Source organism: Micromonas commoda, chromosome 5 (genome assembly GCF_000090985.2).
Source record: "Micromonas commoda chromosome 5, complete sequence".
Taxonomy (NCBI): Eukaryota; Viridiplantae; Chlorophyta; class Mamiellophyceae; order Mamiellales; family Mamiellaceae; genus Micromonas; species Micromonas commoda.
In genome coordinates this window covers 785,024-800,377 of record NC_013042.1, presented here as the reverse complement: position 1 = coordinate 800,377, position 15,354 = coordinate 785,024, and the positions used below count along the sequence as shown (strand labels likewise).

At 64.8% G+C, this 15,354-nt stretch overlaps 8 protein-coding genes across 8 annotated transcripts; 4 read left to right on the top strand and 4 right to left on the bottom strand.

Annotated features, from left to right (window-relative positions):
* Positions 1 to 49: 49 nt before the first annotated feature.
* Positions 50 to 853, bottom strand: MICPUN_75845 (predicted protein; the record flags this gene model as incomplete). The annotated part of the gene is made up of 1 exon (XM_002502108.1): positions 50 to 853. A coding segment is annotated over one exon (804 nt), but the record flags the coding sequence as incomplete, so codon positions are not given.
* A 1,042-nt stretch (positions 854 to 1,895) lies between these two features.
* MICPUN_58639 (predicted protein) lies at positions 1,896 to 2,694 on the top strand (the record flags this gene model as incomplete). Its single annotated transcript, XM_002502495.1, has 2 exons — positions 1,896 to 2,638; positions 2,670 to 2,694. The coding sequence occupies 2 exons, from the start codon at positions 1,896 to 1,898 to the stop codon at positions 2,692 to 2,694; spliced, it is 768 nt and encodes a 255-aa protein (XP_002502541.1).
* A 109-nt stretch (positions 2,695 to 2,803) lies between these two features.
* Positions 2,804 to 3,405, bottom strand: MICPUN_108280 (predicted protein). The gene has a single exon (XM_002502107.1). It carries the CDS (start codon positions 3,378 to 3,380, stop codon positions 2,847 to 2,849), a length of 534 nt encoding a protein of 177 aa, XP_002502153.1. The 5' UTR covers positions 3,381 to 3,405; the 3' UTR covers positions 2,804 to 2,846.
* Positions 3,406 to 6,676: 3,271 nt separating this feature from the next.
* On the top strand, positions 6,677 to 9,048 carry MICPUN_94241 (H+-translocating pyrophosphatase family; the record flags this gene model as incomplete). Its single annotated transcript, XM_002502494.1, has 2 exons — positions 6,677 to 7,237; positions 7,268 to 9,048. 2 exons carry the CDS (start codon positions 6,677 to 6,679, stop codon positions 8,945 to 8,947), a joined length of 2,241 nt encoding a protein of 746 aa, XP_002502540.1. The 3' UTR covers positions 8,948 to 9,048.
* Positions 9,049 to 9,189: 141 nt separating this feature from the next.
* On the bottom strand, positions 9,190 to 10,847 carry MICPUN_100558 (predicted protein; the record flags this gene model as incomplete). The annotated part of the gene is made up of 3 exons (XM_002502106.1): positions 9,190 to 10,464; positions 10,603 to 10,619; positions 10,814 to 10,847. The coding sequence occupies 3 exons, from the start codon at positions 10,845 to 10,847 to the stop codon at positions 9,190 to 9,192; spliced, it is 1,326 nt and encodes a 441-aa protein (XP_002502152.1).
* Positions 10,848 to 11,235: 388 nt separating this feature from the next.
* Positions 11,236 to 13,045, top strand: MICPUN_58635 (predicted protein; the record flags this gene model as incomplete). Its single annotated transcript, XM_002502493.1, has 2 exons — positions 11,236 to 12,990; positions 13,025 to 13,045. 2 exons carry the CDS (start codon positions 11,236 to 11,238, stop codon positions 13,043 to 13,045), a joined length of 1,776 nt encoding a protein of 591 aa, XP_002502539.1.
* A 235-nt stretch (positions 13,046 to 13,280) lies between these two features.
* Positions 13,281 to 14,075, bottom strand: MICPUN_90789 (ras-related gtp-binding protein). The gene is made up of 2 exons (XM_002502105.1): positions 14,002 to 14,075; positions 13,281 to 13,868 (listed from the first exon to the last, which is right to left on the bottom strand). The coding sequence occupies exons 1-2, from the start codon at positions 14,060 to 14,062 to the stop codon at positions 13,321 to 13,323; spliced, it is 609 nt and encodes a 202-aa protein (XP_002502151.1). The 5' UTR covers positions 14,063 to 14,075; the 3' UTR covers positions 13,281 to 13,320.
* Positions 14,076 to 14,200: 125 nt separating this feature from the next.
* Positions 14,201 to 14,912, top strand: MICPUN_58633 (predicted protein; the record flags this gene model as incomplete). The annotated part of the gene is made up of 2 exons (XM_002502492.1): positions 14,201 to 14,539; positions 14,631 to 14,912. The coding sequence occupies 2 exons, from the start codon at positions 14,201 to 14,203 to the stop codon at positions 14,910 to 14,912; spliced, it is 621 nt and encodes a 206-aa protein (XP_002502538.1).
* Between the last annotated feature and the right edge of the window lie 442 nt (positions 14,913 to 15,354).

Genomic DNA, 15,354 nt, shown 5'->3' with positions numbered 1-15,354 from the left:
GCTGCTTCCCGCCCCGCCCCGCCACCTTCTTCCCCGCCCCCACGACCCCCCTGATGATCTTGCTGGCCCAGCGTCGCTCGGTGGTCTCCGCGACGTCCCGCAGGTCCCTCCCCGACATCCCCGCCGTCGCCGCGGCGATCGTCGCGAGCTCCTCCCGCGTCAGGTGCTTCGCGTAGCATCCCATGATGTCGCCCCTGCACTGCTCCGTGGGCAGCCCGAACTCTATCGCCGCGTCGAACCTCGAGACGAGCGCCGGGTCCAGGTCCTGCTTCCGGTTTGTCGCCGCGACGACAACCGTTCTACCTCGGCTGTCCAGTCCGTCTATCCGACGGAGCAGGACGGAGAGGAGCCGCCGCGTCGCCTCGTGCATCTCACCGCCCCGGGTCTGCGCCAGCGCGTCCACCTCGTCCAGGAACACCACCGCGCCTTCCAGCCTGTCGCACAGTTGAAAAACCTGCGACAACAGCCGCTCAGACTCGCCGTAGTACTTGGACGCGACAGCCTCCAACGGCACGTATATGAGCGCCACGCTCGCGTGCGCGGCGATCGCTTTCGCCGCGCTCGTCTTACCGGTCCCCGGCGGTCCCTCGAACAGCAGAGCCCTCGGTCGGTTCGTCGCGTCCTTCGCGTCCTTTCTCGTTCCGGACGCGACGCCGTCGTACACCTCGGGGTGGAGCAACGCGAGTAGGAGCGTGTCCTCAATCTCGCGCTTCTGCGTCTCGTATCCCACGAGCGATCCCCAGACGTCCCCGCCCTTGACCCCCGCGCTCTTAATGAGCTCCCCGTCGTCGACGTCGTCGTCGTTGAGGTACACCCTCGCGCCCATCCCCTCGAGCTGGGCGACGAGGCGGTCGACGCTCTCCGACTCGGGCTCGCCGACGCCACTCCGCCGCCCGGCCCCAACCCCCGCCGACGGCACCCGCGTCGCCGCGTTCGCCGCCGCGCGAAGCCAACCCCCGCTCACGGCGCTCACTATGACGGACGCGTCCGCGGAGGTGAGCGCGCCTCGCTTGGAGAACTCCACCTCGGACGGAGCCCCGCCCGCCTTTGGCGCCGCGAACAGCGCCGACACGCCCGAGTCGTCCGCCATAGTGTCGCGACCGATCCAGCTCCGCTTACCCGCCCCCCTGGGCGTGACTAGGAGCTGGTACGCGACGTCCGAGCTGTGCGCCTGGACGGTGTACTCCCGCTTGGCGTCGTTCGAACCGGCCTTACCACCCGCCGCCGTCTTCGTCGGCTGAGACTCCAGCGCGGCGATGGTCTCCACGGCGAGAGGGGCTAGGTCGGCGGCGGGGAAGGGCGCGGGGGCCGGAGCCGTGAACCGCACGACGAGCAGACCGTCGCGAAGGAAGACCGCGGGCTCGGGAAGGCGCGGGGGACGGGGCGCGCCCGCGCTCTCCCTCCGCATCCGCTCCTCGACTCGGGCCTCTCTCAGCAACCTCCTCGCGGAGACGATGCTGTCGTTCGCCACCTCGCTCGGTCCGCCTCCGGCGTCGCATCTCGCGCCCGAGGCGGTTCCCGCGGTGATGACAGACGCGGCGAATCCGAAGAGGCCGGCGACCGCGCCCAGCGCGACGGGCCCCGTCGCGCCCCATCCGGCCCCGTCAGACGCATCGACCCGAACGATGCCGGACGCGATTGCGCGATGTGCGGTCCGCGCGAAGGACGAGGGGCTGGCCGGGGCGACGCGAGGACCCCGCCGAGGACGGTCGATGGCCGCCACGAACCCTCGCACGGCTCTGGTTCGAAGCGACATGTCGACCGAGATCGTGTCGCGCGCCCGGCGAGCTGAGCGTCCTGCGTTCCCCGACGGCCAAAACCTTCCGGAGTCTTCCACTCCGCTCAGACGGCGAGGACTTCGACACAACGACGGTGCGCGGAGGAGGCGACGCGCGATGGATGCGTGTCACAAGCTCGCCAAACTTTTCCTCGGGGGCGTGCTCGGGAAGCCCCCGAACGCGCCGACGGGGCTCAAGGTGGTCGAGAGGTGTGACGGGCTGGAGGTGCGTTGGGCGCCCGGCGCGCCGACGTCGAGGTACAACTCCGATGTCTTCGTGGTGGAGCTGGCGCCGAGGACCCCGAAGGTGGTGGAGGCCCTGGGCCCCGCATTCTCCGGGTTCGCGGAGTTCCACCGAGGGCCGGAGACCAGGTTCAGCTTCGACAAGCTGGGCGCTGAACAGGACTTCGCCGTCAGGGTGCGCTGCGAGAACCGCGCGGGAGCGTCGGGGTGGGTGGAGATCGCCGCGAGGACGCGACAAGTGCCGACGAGGTGCGGCGGGACGGGACCGGACGGCGCGTACGCGTGGGATCAGACCCCGACGGAGGTTGAGGTGACCGTGCCCGCGCCCCCGGGTACCACCCCGAAGCAGGTGTCGGTGACGGTCAAGCCCAGGAGGCTGGAGATCTCACTCGCGGGTGTCACGGCGGTGGCTGGCGCACTCTGCGGAGAGGTGGTGTGCGGCGAGGACGGGGACTTCGAGTGGGAGTTGCGCGACGCGGGGAACGGCGAGGGGAAGGAGCTGTTCATGACGATGGAGAAACGCCTGAGGGACGTGGTGAGCTACGACCCGGCGGAGCAGTGGGACTGCCTCGTAGCCGAGCGCGGGCACCCGAGGGTGGACACGGCGCACCTGAGATGGTTCCGGGGCTACGAGTGGCGGCCGCCGCAGGACGCGAGCAACGTCGACGAGGTGAAGCAGGCGATGCCAGACATGCGGTTCACGGACGTCGACCAGACCAGGGTGTCGGGCAGGGACGGCGAGCTCGACGACTGGGGTGACAAGTGGAATAAGAACAGGCGGTGATCGTTGTTTGTCGTTTCGTCTCGTCAATAACTGTTTCAGTGTCTACATGTGGGAGCTCCTCCAGACCCCGACGAACATGTCGTCCCAGAGGGCCTCGTTCGCACTTTTGTATCCCATGGCCCTCTTCTTGAATCCCTTGAGGTCCGCCTTCTGTCCGGCGGTCATCGGGAACTCCTTGTCTGACAGGAGGCAGTCCGCGAGGTAGTGCAGCCAGAGCGCGTTGGTCTTGGGGCAGTGGCGCTCCCACATCCCCTTGGTCGCCTTTCGCATGCGCCTGTAGGTGTCGCTCTGACAGTGCCCCGCGGGTCCCTCGAACAGCTCCGGGTCCGCCTCGAGGTCGCAGAACGCCACGTCTTCCTTCCCGTCGCCCATGTCCAGCCTGGACAGGGTAAAGTCGATGATGTTGACCGCCAAGCCGTTGGTCGGGTAGGTGAGGTTCACGCCGTTGAGTCGGGCCCTCCTCGTCTCGTCCACCCCGCATCTCTGCAGCAGCACGTTACCCCAGTGCAAGTCGCGGTGCTCGAACTTCATGGCCTCCTCCGCGACGGCGAGCGCGACTGTCACCTGCAGCAGCATCGCAGTCGCCTCCGCAGCGTTGTTGAGCTGGATGTGCTCCAGGTCCACGCCTCCGTCGGCGCACGCGAAGACGATGTACAGCTGGTCCTCGGGGAACCCCTCCGGGTTCTCGTTCTCGGACTCCCTCTCCTTGTCGTACTTCTTCCAGGCGTTAAGAAGCGGTGGGGCGTACGGACCACGGCACACGGTCACCGCAGCTGTGTTGATGAAGCCCTCCGTGGAGTTCAGCGGGAGCTCACACTTCACGCCCGTCATCGCCTTGAACTCTGCAGCCTCCGCCGCCTGGTAGTCCGGTCGCAGCCTGGTGAGCCTCTTGGCGATGGCAGCCTCGGCGCGGATTTGGCCGGGACCCATCTGGGGCTCGCCATTGATGAGCACGTCGCCGCCCATGGGCACGATCTTGAGCACATTTCCGCCGCACTTAAACGCCTCTCCGTACGTACCCTCGCCAATCTTGAGAACCCCGGCGGCGGTGAACCTCGAGATGACCTCCTCCATGGGAAGGACGTCCCTCTCGCTCTGCCCGCACTCGCGAAGCAGTGCGGCCAAAGGTGATATCTCGTCCTCCTCCTGCTTAATCTCCACCTTGACCTCTCCCTCGACATGCTCTGCCTTGACAAACTCGGGGAACTGCGACTTGACCACCGGTTCCGTCTTGATGGCCACGGCGGCGATGGCCTGGGTGACAGCCTCCACGTCGTGCTCGGTTTTGACCCTGACGGGAGCCTTGACCGCGGTCTTGGGAGTGGGCGCGGCAACAGTCTCATCGTCGTCGGAGTCCAGGAGGCAGATCGCCTCGGGCTCGGGCGCGGGCTCGGGCTCCACAACCTCCACATCGTCGTCCGAGTCCTCCTCCGCGTCGTCAGCCTGCTTCGTCGGCGTGACAACCTCCACATCGCGCTCCTCCTCGGACTCGATCTCCTCCTCGGTCTCCAGGAACTCCTCCTCGATGACAACCTGCACGTCCTCCTCGTCCTCCTCCTCGTCCTCCTCCTCGAGTGTCGCGCTCGTGACATCCGGCAGCACGGACGACCGTCGCCCGCCGACGGACGCGCGCGCGGCGGCGAGCGACGGTCGGGCGCGGCGGTCCATCGACCCCGACCCGGACCTGCGGCCGAGGGGCACGAGCGCGGAGGAGACCCGGCGCGCCATCGCGAGGGACGACTTGCGGCGAACCGTCGGGTGGACCGACGCGGAGGACCTGCGCGGGGGCAAATCCCCAACGACGTCCCGCGTCGGTGCCGCCTCCACCTCAACCTCCACCTCCACCTCTTCTTCTTCTTCTTCTTCCTCTTCTTCTTCTTCTTCTTCTTCTTCCTCTTCTTCTTCTTCTTCTTCTTCCTCTTCCTCCTCTTCTTCCTCTTCCTCCTCCTCCTCTGGGACGTGCTCCTCGCGGAGTGTCGCGAGGGTGGTCGCGGCGCTGGACCTCCTGGCGCTGCGAGCGACGGAAGGTGCCCGCGCGATGGAAACGGGTCCCACCTCTTCCTCCTCCTCCTCCTCTTCCTCCTCCTCGTCGTCGTCCCCGTCCGTGGGGGCGACAGAGGGTGCCCTGGTGGTGGCAACCTCCACGGTGGCGGCGTCCTCGTCCGCAACCCCGAGATTGAACGCGGCGGCTTCCTCCTCTGCGGCAGCCTCCACCTCGGGCTCCTCGGGAACGGATTCGGGCACGCCCACGGCCGGTGACGCGGCGTAGCTCCCGCCCACGGCCGGTGACGCGGCGTAGCTTCCACCCACGGCCGGTGACGCGGCGTAGCTTCCACCCCCGTCGCTCACCGCCGGCGAAAACGTGGCGGGCATGGCTTCGAGCCACTCGCTGGTGAGCATCCGCTTCGTGCCGGGCGTCGTCGGCGCCGGCCTGTGCGGATCGACCGTCTCGTCCGCAACCTGCGCCTGCGCCACCTGCGCCATCGCTTCGGCCACCTCCGCCGCCGTGGGCTCCTTGCGCTCGCCGTTATCGAACACGCGACGCCCGTGGGAGGCGATGGACGGCGACGCCGATTCGGACGCGAGTGAGATCTGGTCGACGCGCTCGAAGAACACGCGCTGCTCCGCGAGCTTGACCTTGTGCGCGGCGTCGTCCTTGTCCTTGGCGGCGTCGCGCGCGATCCTCTCCGCGCGGGTCAGGAACACCTTCTTGCGCTCCTCCGCCTTCTTCACGGCCGTCCCGGGTCCGCCGCAGTCGCTGTCGGAGCTGTACGGGCCGTCGTACGTCCCGGCGGAGTCCTCCTCCTCCTCATCCGACGACGACGACGCATCCTTCCCCTTCACCGCGAGGGTCGCCATGTCGCTCGCCAACTTATCCGCGTCGGACCTCTGCTTCAGCGCCCTATTCTTCGCCCTTCTGCGCGAGTACGTGATCACCCCGGCGCTGCCGCCCTTGACCGCGCGCGCGGCCTTCGCGGGCGCCGCGGAGAAGAACGGGTCCTGGCGCATGTTGTTGTTCTCGTCTCGGGGAGCGAGCGCCGCCCTGGGAGCGCTCATCGCGAGCGCGGGTGCACGGGACGTCGCGCGGTCGGCGATGTCTGTGTCAATTGAAGCGACGCGATCGTGACAACGACGCGGAAAGTCGACAGGTAGAGCGCTGCGCTGCGCAATGCGCCGTGCGCTGGGCTCTCGGACTTTGTACCCCCTTCGTACTCTGGCTGTCGTCGGAATTTTCGTAGCACGGGCGTATTTGGCTGGGTTTCTCCTGACACGTTGGCAGTGCCTTTTCGGAGGTTTACCCAACTTGATTTCGGGCCTTCAGACCGAAAAACCTAGTCAGCCCCACTTTCACGATCGCTGTGATTCGCTGTTTCCTAGCATTTCTGGAGTGGGTATCGGCTGAAACGGGAAAAGGCGGGAAAATAATTTCAGATTTCCTAACCACGTCTTCGTACGTTTGGTGTCACAAATGCCCTCTGTTTCTCATTACCCACTGCCGTGATGACTCGGAAAATGCCAAAAAGCAATCAAGTAGCGCGCGAACTTCACGATTCTCCCAAACTGTGCTCCAATCTGAATGCCGACTACGGGTTCGTGGCAGGGAATGGCCGATGAGAAACTACAGATTTCACGTGTTTTCAAATGGTGGCGCCGCAATTTCGAAGTAACGAACTAAATATCCGAGATTCCCCCCCATTGAAGGCATGGGGGGAAAAACATGGGTTATAACTCGTCAAAACGTGCAAAAGCGCGTCGGCGGCCGGAGGTTTTAGGGAATTTGCAACTGCCGAGGGATCGCGCACTCCATCGGAGCGCTTGGCACGCTCTCGCTTCACCTACGCTCGCGCGCAAGGGAAGAAACCTCACTAAATATGGCTAAGTCCATCATGTCCGATGAGGGCGCCGATGCCTTCATCTTCATCACCGCCATCATCGGCGTGATCTTCGCTTGGTTCCAGTACAAGCTCGTCGCCAAGGTCTCCCTGACCGGAGGCAGCAACACCCTCTCCAACTCCGGCCTGGACACTTCCAAGCTGATCGTCATCTACGATGCCATCAGGGACGGAGCTGACTCTTTCCTCCGCGCCGAGTACACCATCTGCGCGTACTTCATCGCCGCGTTCGGCATCGTCGTGCTCCTGATGACCTCCTACGTCGAGAAGGAGTTCCACATCGATCAGGGCGGCCTCACCGCAATTTCCTTCGTGGCGGGCGGCATCACCTCCATCATCTCTGGTCTCATCGGCATGAAGGTCGCCGTCTTCGCCAACGCGCGCACTACCGTCATGGCCGCGGGCCCCAACCCCTGGACCGACGCCTTCAACACCGCCTTCCGCGCCGGATCCGTCATGGGCTTCTCCCTCTGTGGCCTCTCCATGCTCGTGCTCTACGTCCTTGCTCACCTCTTCGCCGTCCACTTCAAGGACTGGGACGTCATCGGTGCCGACGGTTCCGCCAACAAGGACGCCCTCCACCTCATGGAAGCCCTCGCCGGCTACGGTCTCGGCGGCTCCTCCATCGCGCTTTTCGGCCGCGTCGGCGGCGGCATCTACACCAAGGCTGCCGACGTCGGCGCCGACCTCGCCGGTAAGGTTGTCAGCGGCATCCCCGAGGACGACCCGAGGAACCCCGCCACAATCGCCGACAACGTCGGTGACAACGTCGGTGACGTCGCCGGTATGGGCTCCGATCTCTTCGGCTCCTTCGCCGAGGCCACCTGTGCCGCGCTTGTCGTCGCCGCTCAGTCTGGCTCCCTCATTGCTCAGGGTGGCTGGGCCGGCCTCATGTTCCCTGTCGCCATCTCCGGCGGTGGTATCCTGGTGTGCTTGGTCTGCTCCTTCATCGCCACCCACATCCAGCCCGTGAAGAAGGAGGTTGACATCGAGAAGGTGCTCAAGGTTCAGCTCGGCGCCACCACCATCCTCCTCACCGCGGTTGTCTACATCCTTGCCTACATCTTCCTCCCCTCCAAGTTCCAGATCGAGGCTGTCTCCGGAACCGTCATCAACTTCACCCCCGTCAAGGCTTGGGGCTGCACCATCGCGGGTCTCTGGTCTGGCTGCATGATCGGCTTCATCACCGAGTACTACACCTCCCATTCCTACAAGCCCGTCCGCGAGGTTGCGCAGGCGTGCGAGACGGGCGCGGCGACCAACATCATCTACGGCCTCGCGCTTGGATACAAGTCGGCCATCCTCCCCGTCACCCTCCTCTCCGTCGTGGTCTACCTCTCCTTCTACCTCGGTGACATGTACGGCGTCGCCCTCGCCGCGCTCGGCATGCTTTCCAACCTCTCCACCTGCCTCGCCATCGACGTCTACGGCCCCATCTGCGACAACGCCGGCGGCATTGCCGAGATGGCCGAGATGCCCGAGACTGTCCGCGAGAAGACCGACGCCCTCGACGCCGCGGGTAACACCACCGCCGCCATCGGCAAGGGCTTCGCCATCGGCTCCGCCTGCCTCGTCGGCCTCGCCCTCTTCGGCGCCTTTGTCACCCGCGCGGGTCTCAACCTCGCGTCTGTCTCCCTCGTGTCGCCCCTCATCTTTGCGTCCCTCATCTTCGGCGCGATGATCCCCTACTGGTTCTCCGCCATGACGATGAAGTCCGTCGGCCAGGCTGCGAACGAGATGGTCAAGGAGGTCGCCAGGCAGTTCCGCGAGATCCCGGGTCTCCTCGAGGGTACCCCCGGCCACGCGCCCCCCGACCACGCCAGGTGCATCGCCATCTCCACCGACGCGTCTCTCCGCGAGATGATTGCGCCCGCGGTGCTCGTCATGTCCACCCCCCTCCTCTTCGGCATCTTCCTCGGCGTCGACGCCGTCGCGGGTCTCCTCGCGGGTGCCATCTCCTCCTCCATCCAGATGGCCATCTCCGCGTCCAACACCGGTGGCGCGTGGGACAACGCCAAGAAGTACGTCGAGAAGGGTGCCGTCGTCATCAACGGCGTGGTCCAGCGCAAGGGCTCCGAGCTGCACAAGGCTGCCGTCGTCGGTGACACCGTCGGCGACCCCCTCAAGGACACCTCCGGCCCCGCGCTTAACATCGTCATGAAGCTCATGGCCATCCTTTCTCTCGTCTTTGCCGACTTCTTCAGGTCCATCAACAACGGAGCCGGTCTCTTCGACCTGCCCAGAAACTAAGGGTTTGTCTTGAGGTCCACTGTTTCCATTCAGATGTTTGAGAGCCTTCGGGCACAGTACTAATAAATTCATACGTAATACGAATAACTGATGATCAACGAGACTCGCGTCCTTTATTATTTAGATACACAGTACCCGCTATTGTGTCTCGTGCACGTTCAATTCACAGTTTCTTCCCCTCGTTGGGGCTCCGGGTTACACTATGCCACCCTGTCACCCCCAAGTCCGTAAGCGCCTTTAGATTAGATGTAGCCCTCATCGTCGGAGGAGTACTCATCGGAGGAGTCGCCGTGGTCGCTAGCCACCTCAAAGTCCGCAAGATTCACCTGATAGCGGAGGATACCGCCGACGCCTCCGAAGCCCCGGACAAACTGTGAGCCCTCCTCCGAGCGGTCGGTGATGAACTCAAGGGTGCAGCCAAAGTTCTTGTACTCGTTCGCCAACCACTCCATCATGGGGATCTTCTCCGTCAGCTCCAGGTCCACGCCGGTCTCAGGGTCCTTCATGTTGTCGTTGTTCGCCTGCTGCTCCGGGGTGAAGAAGTGGATGGTCTCCTCTTGCGTCTGGCTGTTGAGCAAGATGCACCTATCAACCGCTAGATCCTCCCACACGATGAGCGTCTCGATAGCCCCCATCTCCAGACATGCCAGGGTATCCTTCACCCCGAAGCAGTACTTGCCGCTGTCCTGACTGATCTCGTCGAAGTACTTGCCGATGAGCTTCTTCTCCTTGATGAACTTGATATTGCCCAGCGCCTCGGCGGAGAGCTCGATGGCCTGGTTGAAACCGTTCTCGCCGCCGTAGGAGACGTCGACAATCATGATGATGTGCGGCTGCAGGCGCTGGTCGAAGAGGTCGGACTGCAAGAGCTGGTTCTTGAAATCCGCGGAACCGGCCATGACGATACCGTTGACGTTGGGGCGGTCGTCGGTGATGAACAGCTGGGTGGTGAGCTCGGCGATCTTCCTCACGTAGTTCTGGCGCTTCTCGAGACGGAGGCGCGCGAAACGCAACGCGGATTGACCGCCGCGGCCGTGCTTCTTGGGAAGGTCGACGCTCACCTTGTGCAGCACCTCCCTGTGGTTGCCCGCGAGGGTCCCGAACAACGTGCCGTGACCGTCCATCACCACGAATCCGTACTTGCTGTCGCACTGCAACAGGTCGGACAGCGCCTCGACGTGGAACTTGTTGTCGCACATGTACAGCGAGGTGTTGATGGGCTTGAATGGCTCAAAGTCCATGTTCACCTTCTTCTCCTTGCCCTCGTCCGTCAGCACGGTCCCGCAGTAGATGACGAGACCGTTAGGGGGGACGTGGTTGTACAGCTTCAGGCGCTGCTGCGCGCTCCCGATGGCGGCGAGCACGGACTGCCTGTTGACGCGCGACTTGATGTTTGACGCGGTGCCGAGCTCGTCGGCGAGCATCTTAGCGGTCAGGTTGATCTGGCCCTTGGGAGGGATGACGAGCGAAATCATGGAGGTGCCGTTCCCGCGAGCCTCCTGGAGACCTTTGACGAGCTGTTAGGGAGAGAAGGGGACGAGAGAGGGGAAGACGGACATCAGCGTCGGTGCCTTGCGCGCGATCGTTCCGGGGTTTTGGCCTGGGATATACGCTTGCTGGGAGTTGGGCGAGGAGCGCGTGGAGGGGGTACTCACCCTGCGGACCTTCCACACTGCAGTAAGGGAAAAAACACGGACAAGGAGGGGTCAGTCAGCAAGGCTCGATGTCATTAAAGCCACGGGCGCGATACGTCCGCGTCGCGGCGACGATCCCTCGCGAGAGAGGGCGCGATGGCCTCCCGCCCCAGGCAAGGCGCTGCCTCTTGAAAAAAAACGATTGGGGTGATGATGGGTCTTTTCAACTCACTCTCGATCTCCTCGGCGTTGTCATCGTCAGCCATGGTGACTGAAGTTGCCGGTCTACGGCGTACGACTGACGCGCACGCTGCGGTGCACGAGAGAAGAGGGCCGCCAACCGGGATACCCCCGGCTTTATAAGTCGGCGCGAGGCGAGCCAAAACCGAGGAGACGAGACCGCTCTATTGGCGGCGGTGGATCGTGCACAGGAGCCAGTCAGGAAAAGTATCAAGTCTCATTTGCTTTTAGGAACGGATTTGGCGTGCACAAATACATATGATATATAGTTGCATCCATTTCAATAAATTACGCAAAAACGTTGCTTCGAGTTACAGTCAGCAAATGACCCCAAGTGTTTTTTTTTGACGGCCATCGTTTTCGATGCCCATTCAAACAGAATCCCGAGCTGTCGGGCGCGCCGGAGGGGCAGCCATGGGTCGTCTCGTGAAGAAGAGCGAGCAGGACGCGAAGCAGAGCTCGTTGCTCGGTTTCTTTCGCAGGCCCCTCGGTGACGCCAACGCTACTCGGGAGTCCACCGCCGCGCCCTCCAAACCCGAACCCACCGGCGGACGGGCGGATGGTGACGATCCGCCCGTGGAATCGACGGGTCCCTCCGGGGCTATCGATGCGACGGCGGCCGCCCCCTCGTGCGAGGACCGCGCGGGGGACAATTTGACGACTGCCCCGAACGCGCCCCGGACGCACCCATCGCAACGACCGCCTCTCAGGATGGCGGACGCGCTCGTGCGGATCGAGAGGGCCATCAACGGTTGGGAGCGACTCTTCGCCTCGCACGAGCGCGCGAGAGGGGACGAGCGGGCGAAGGAGGCATCCGCGCGCGCGAGCAGGACCGCGGAGTGCGCGAGGGCCCTCAGGGTGGAGGCGTACCGACATCGCATAGAGACGCGGCGCGAATCTCGCGGCGCGCGGCAGTGGACCCGATCGATTCGCGCCAGGCAACACCGCGGCGACGGCGGACGCGGCAAGCGAACGCTGGAGAACGCGGGGATCTCGTTGAACATCGACCGCCTGCGCGAGGTGGGCACGTGCACGCTCCCGGCCAACCCGAACGAGGGATCGGCGGTGTCCGCGGCGGGTGACCCGACGCTGTCGTTATCCTTCGATCCGACGGGCGCGTACCTCGCCGCGGCCACCGCGGGTGGCCTGCTCGCCGTGCAGAGCTGGGACACGATGCGTTGCACAGGGGGGCTCCTGTACGAGCCGAGGTTCCAGAGGAGGGGCGCGAGGGGCAACCCGTCGATCCACCGTTCGCTGTCCTCCGTGGCGTGGCGACAGGGCGGGGACGTGGTGGCGACGGCGTCCGGGGATGGCGGGGCTGTCGAGATCATCGACCTCGGCGCCGGGGGGACGACGACGCGGACCCTGCTCGCGGACACGGACCGCGGGTCGTCGGCGTTCAGGACGGGCGACGGACAAGGCGCGGGTCTGTTGGACGTCCTGTTCTGCCCCGGCGAGGGTAACCGGGTGCTCGCGGCGGGGCGACGGGGTCGGGTGTACCTATGGGACGATAGGTGCGCGGGGGGGCAACCCAGGGCGGAGCTCACCGCTCCGACGGACCGCGACTCGCCGTTCAACTGCGCGCGGGCCAGCGACGACGGACAGACGGTCATCACGGGGTCCGGGCGCGGCATGGTGCACGTGTGGGACCTGCGCGGGGGGACGGGGGGTACCAAGGCGAGGGCCGCGGCGTTTTCGTTTGGCTCGCAGAACAAGACGTCGCACCAGCTCCTCCGATCGGTCGACGTCGCGGAGCTTCTCGCGCAGGTGCCGGTCATCAGGGACGGTCCGACTTCGGGACCGAGCAGGAGCGCGGTGCACTGGTGCGAGCAGGACCCGAACGACCAGAGGAGGATCGGGTTCCACCTCGCCAGGGGCTGGTCTGGGGTCATCGACATGTCGGGACCGCGCGGTTGGGGCGGCGTCAACTGGACGGGGCCGCTCGTGACCCACGCGCACTGTCCGCCGTCGCAGTGGGAGGTCTCGGAGACGGGCTCGGGAGAGGCGGTGTTGGCGCCCGGGGTTTGCGGCGCCGCGCTGGCGCATCGCCGCACGGGCGCGTGGGTCACCGCCGGGGACGGTGGCGGGTCCGCCGTCGCTGTCGGGTGCCCGGGTCGGGACGGCGTGAGAGTGCTCGACTTTAGCCCCGCGCCGGGCGCCAGGCACTGGGTCGCGGGGCTGGACGCGGCGACACTCGCGCGAGAGGAGGAGGAGGAAGCGATGATGGCAAAGAACTCTGATGGATGCACAGCCGCCGAGGCGCGGGAGGACGAGGGGGAGGACGTCGGGGGGACGGAGGATGAGGGTTTACGCCGCGCGCCAACCCGGGCGCGTCGCGGGCGATGGTGGCGCGACGGGGCCGTCGAGTCGACCGGTCCCACGTTCGCGATGGCTGCTCACCCGCTGGCGCCGGACATGCTCGTGGCTGGATCGTGGGGTACGATCAACCTCGTGGGTCATCGATAGTGTCTCAACTTCGAACAACAAAAAAATCTCTCGTCAGCAGCAGGAGGTTCCCGACTTTGCCTTGGGGGGCGGTCCGAGCTTGACCCCCGCGCCGCCGCCGTCCCCGCTCGTTTTCAAACCCGCCTTGATGATCCTCGCGATGGCAAAGAACGCGTCGTTGACGTTGGTGTTGGCCTTTGCACTCGTCTCGAAGAACGGGATGCCGAACTCCTTCGCCAGCGCCTCCCCCTGCTCCGTCGAGATCACCCGCTTCTCCTCCGCGTCCGATTTGTTCCCGACTAGAACTTTGCTCACGCCGTCGCTCGCGTGCTGCTCAATGTTCCTCATCCAGTTCCTCACGTTGTTGAAAGACCCCTCGTCGGTCACGTCGTACGTCAGCAGGATGCCATGGGCTCCCCTGTAGTACGCGTTGGTGATCGTGCGGAACCGTTCCTGGCCCGCGGTGTCCCAAATCTGAAGCTTCACGCGCTTCCCGTCAAGCTCCACCGTGCGGATCTTGAAGTCTATGCCGATCGTCGTGATGAAGCTGCTCGTGAACTGGTCCTCGGAGAAACGCAGCAGCAGGCAGCTCTTGCCCACGCCTGGTGATGGGGGAGGGGAAGAAAGATCCCTCAGACTCGGAACGTTTTTGGAGGTGACGGGCGGGGCCGAGGCGCGCGACGGGGTGCGCGGGTCGGCACGCGAGGTGAACGATGAACATACGAGGGGACGTACCGCTGTCTCCGATGAGCAGCAGCTTGATCAGGTGGTCGTACTGCTGGCTGCCGGCCCCCATCTCGGCGCGCGTGTGGCCCAAAACTGAAGGGTGCCGAACGGCAAAATTTGACTTCCATGATTGCTGAACAGCTGGACTGCTGCAGTCAAACTTTTTTCTGGGGAGAGACGAAACCAACAACGAAGGGGTTGCCCACCCATGCCCTCGTTTTCACACTCCTCCCGCGCCGCGCCCATGATCGTCGCGTCCGTATCGCTCAAGCCCGTCGCGACCGCACGCGTCTCCGCGGGTAAACTGCGCGCGCGCCCCTCCAGCCAAGGGCGGGGCGCCGCGCGGAGGCCGGGAGGCTTCTCAGCGGAGCACGAAGCCAGGTTATCGTCGGAGAACCCAACCGGAGGTAACACCTCCATGGACGAGGCATCCGTCGTTGACCCGTACGGCCACGTCGCCGACGTTATGTCAAGTCCGGCGCGCACGCTCACCACGGGTCTGCCTCTGGAGGACGCCATCGTCGCGACAACCATGGAGCGCTACCAGGTGAGTTTTGCTTTTCGACTTGATATCGTATCGCCCCGAGGAGCACTAACGCGAGTCGTATCGACAGGGTGTGCCCGTCGTGGACCCGCAGACAGGGGCGTGCTGCGGCGTGTTATCCAGAACGGACCTCGACAGGGTCAAAAGCCTCGGCGGATACACCGTGGAGGACGTGATGTCGAGCCCGCCGCGCACCTGCAAGCAGCGCGCGACGGTGGCCTCCGTCGCCGGCATGATGCTGAAGCACAAGATCCACCGCATCCCCGTCGTTAACGACCGCGACGTGCCCATCGGCATCGTGACGAGGACCGACATCTTCGAGCCCCTCCTCGCCAAGTCCCAGGACCTCCTCGTCAACCAGGAGACACGCAGGTGAGTTCAGACCCGAGAGACGCCCGGCGACTTAAATTTTCCTGAACGACGCGCCCCCAGGGTACCGTGAGTGACCGCCGCGACGAATCCGCTCCGGACAGACGCCATCACCCGCACACCCCCATCGTGGACGCGGTCGGCCGAGCCGATCCAAACGCGTGGTCGCGCAGGGTCAACACCCGGCTCGGGTCCGGCGTCTCCTTCGACGAGGACGACGAGGAGGTCGAGTCGGACGAGGAGGTCGAGTCGGCGGAGGGGACGTGGACGACGCGCGAGACGAACGACGACGACGACGAATAGGCCGCGCGGAGACGCGACGAGTGGTAAACGGGGCCCGCGAAAGGGCAAATGCTCCCCAACACGGACAACACTTCATGATACGAAGCGTTATCGAACTCCCCTTTCAGCTACGTGAAATGTGGAGCATTTGGACCGGCTCTAACCGG

Bases quoted from the DNA above. Each gene is read 5' to 3' on its own strand.
- MICPUN_108280 (XM_002502107.1), bottom strand. From the start codon at position 3,380: ATGCTGCTGCAGGTGACAGTCGCGCTCGCCGTCGCGGAGGAGGCCATG.
- MICPUN_90789 (XM_002502105.1), bottom strand. From the start codon at position 14,062: ATGGGGGCCGGCAGCCAGCAGTACGACCACCTGATCAAGCTGCTGCTC. The intron at 13,869-14,001 runs GTACGTCCCCTC...CCCCATCACCAG, and splicing joins GCTGCTCATCGGAGACAGCG to GCGTGGGCAAGAGCTGCCTG.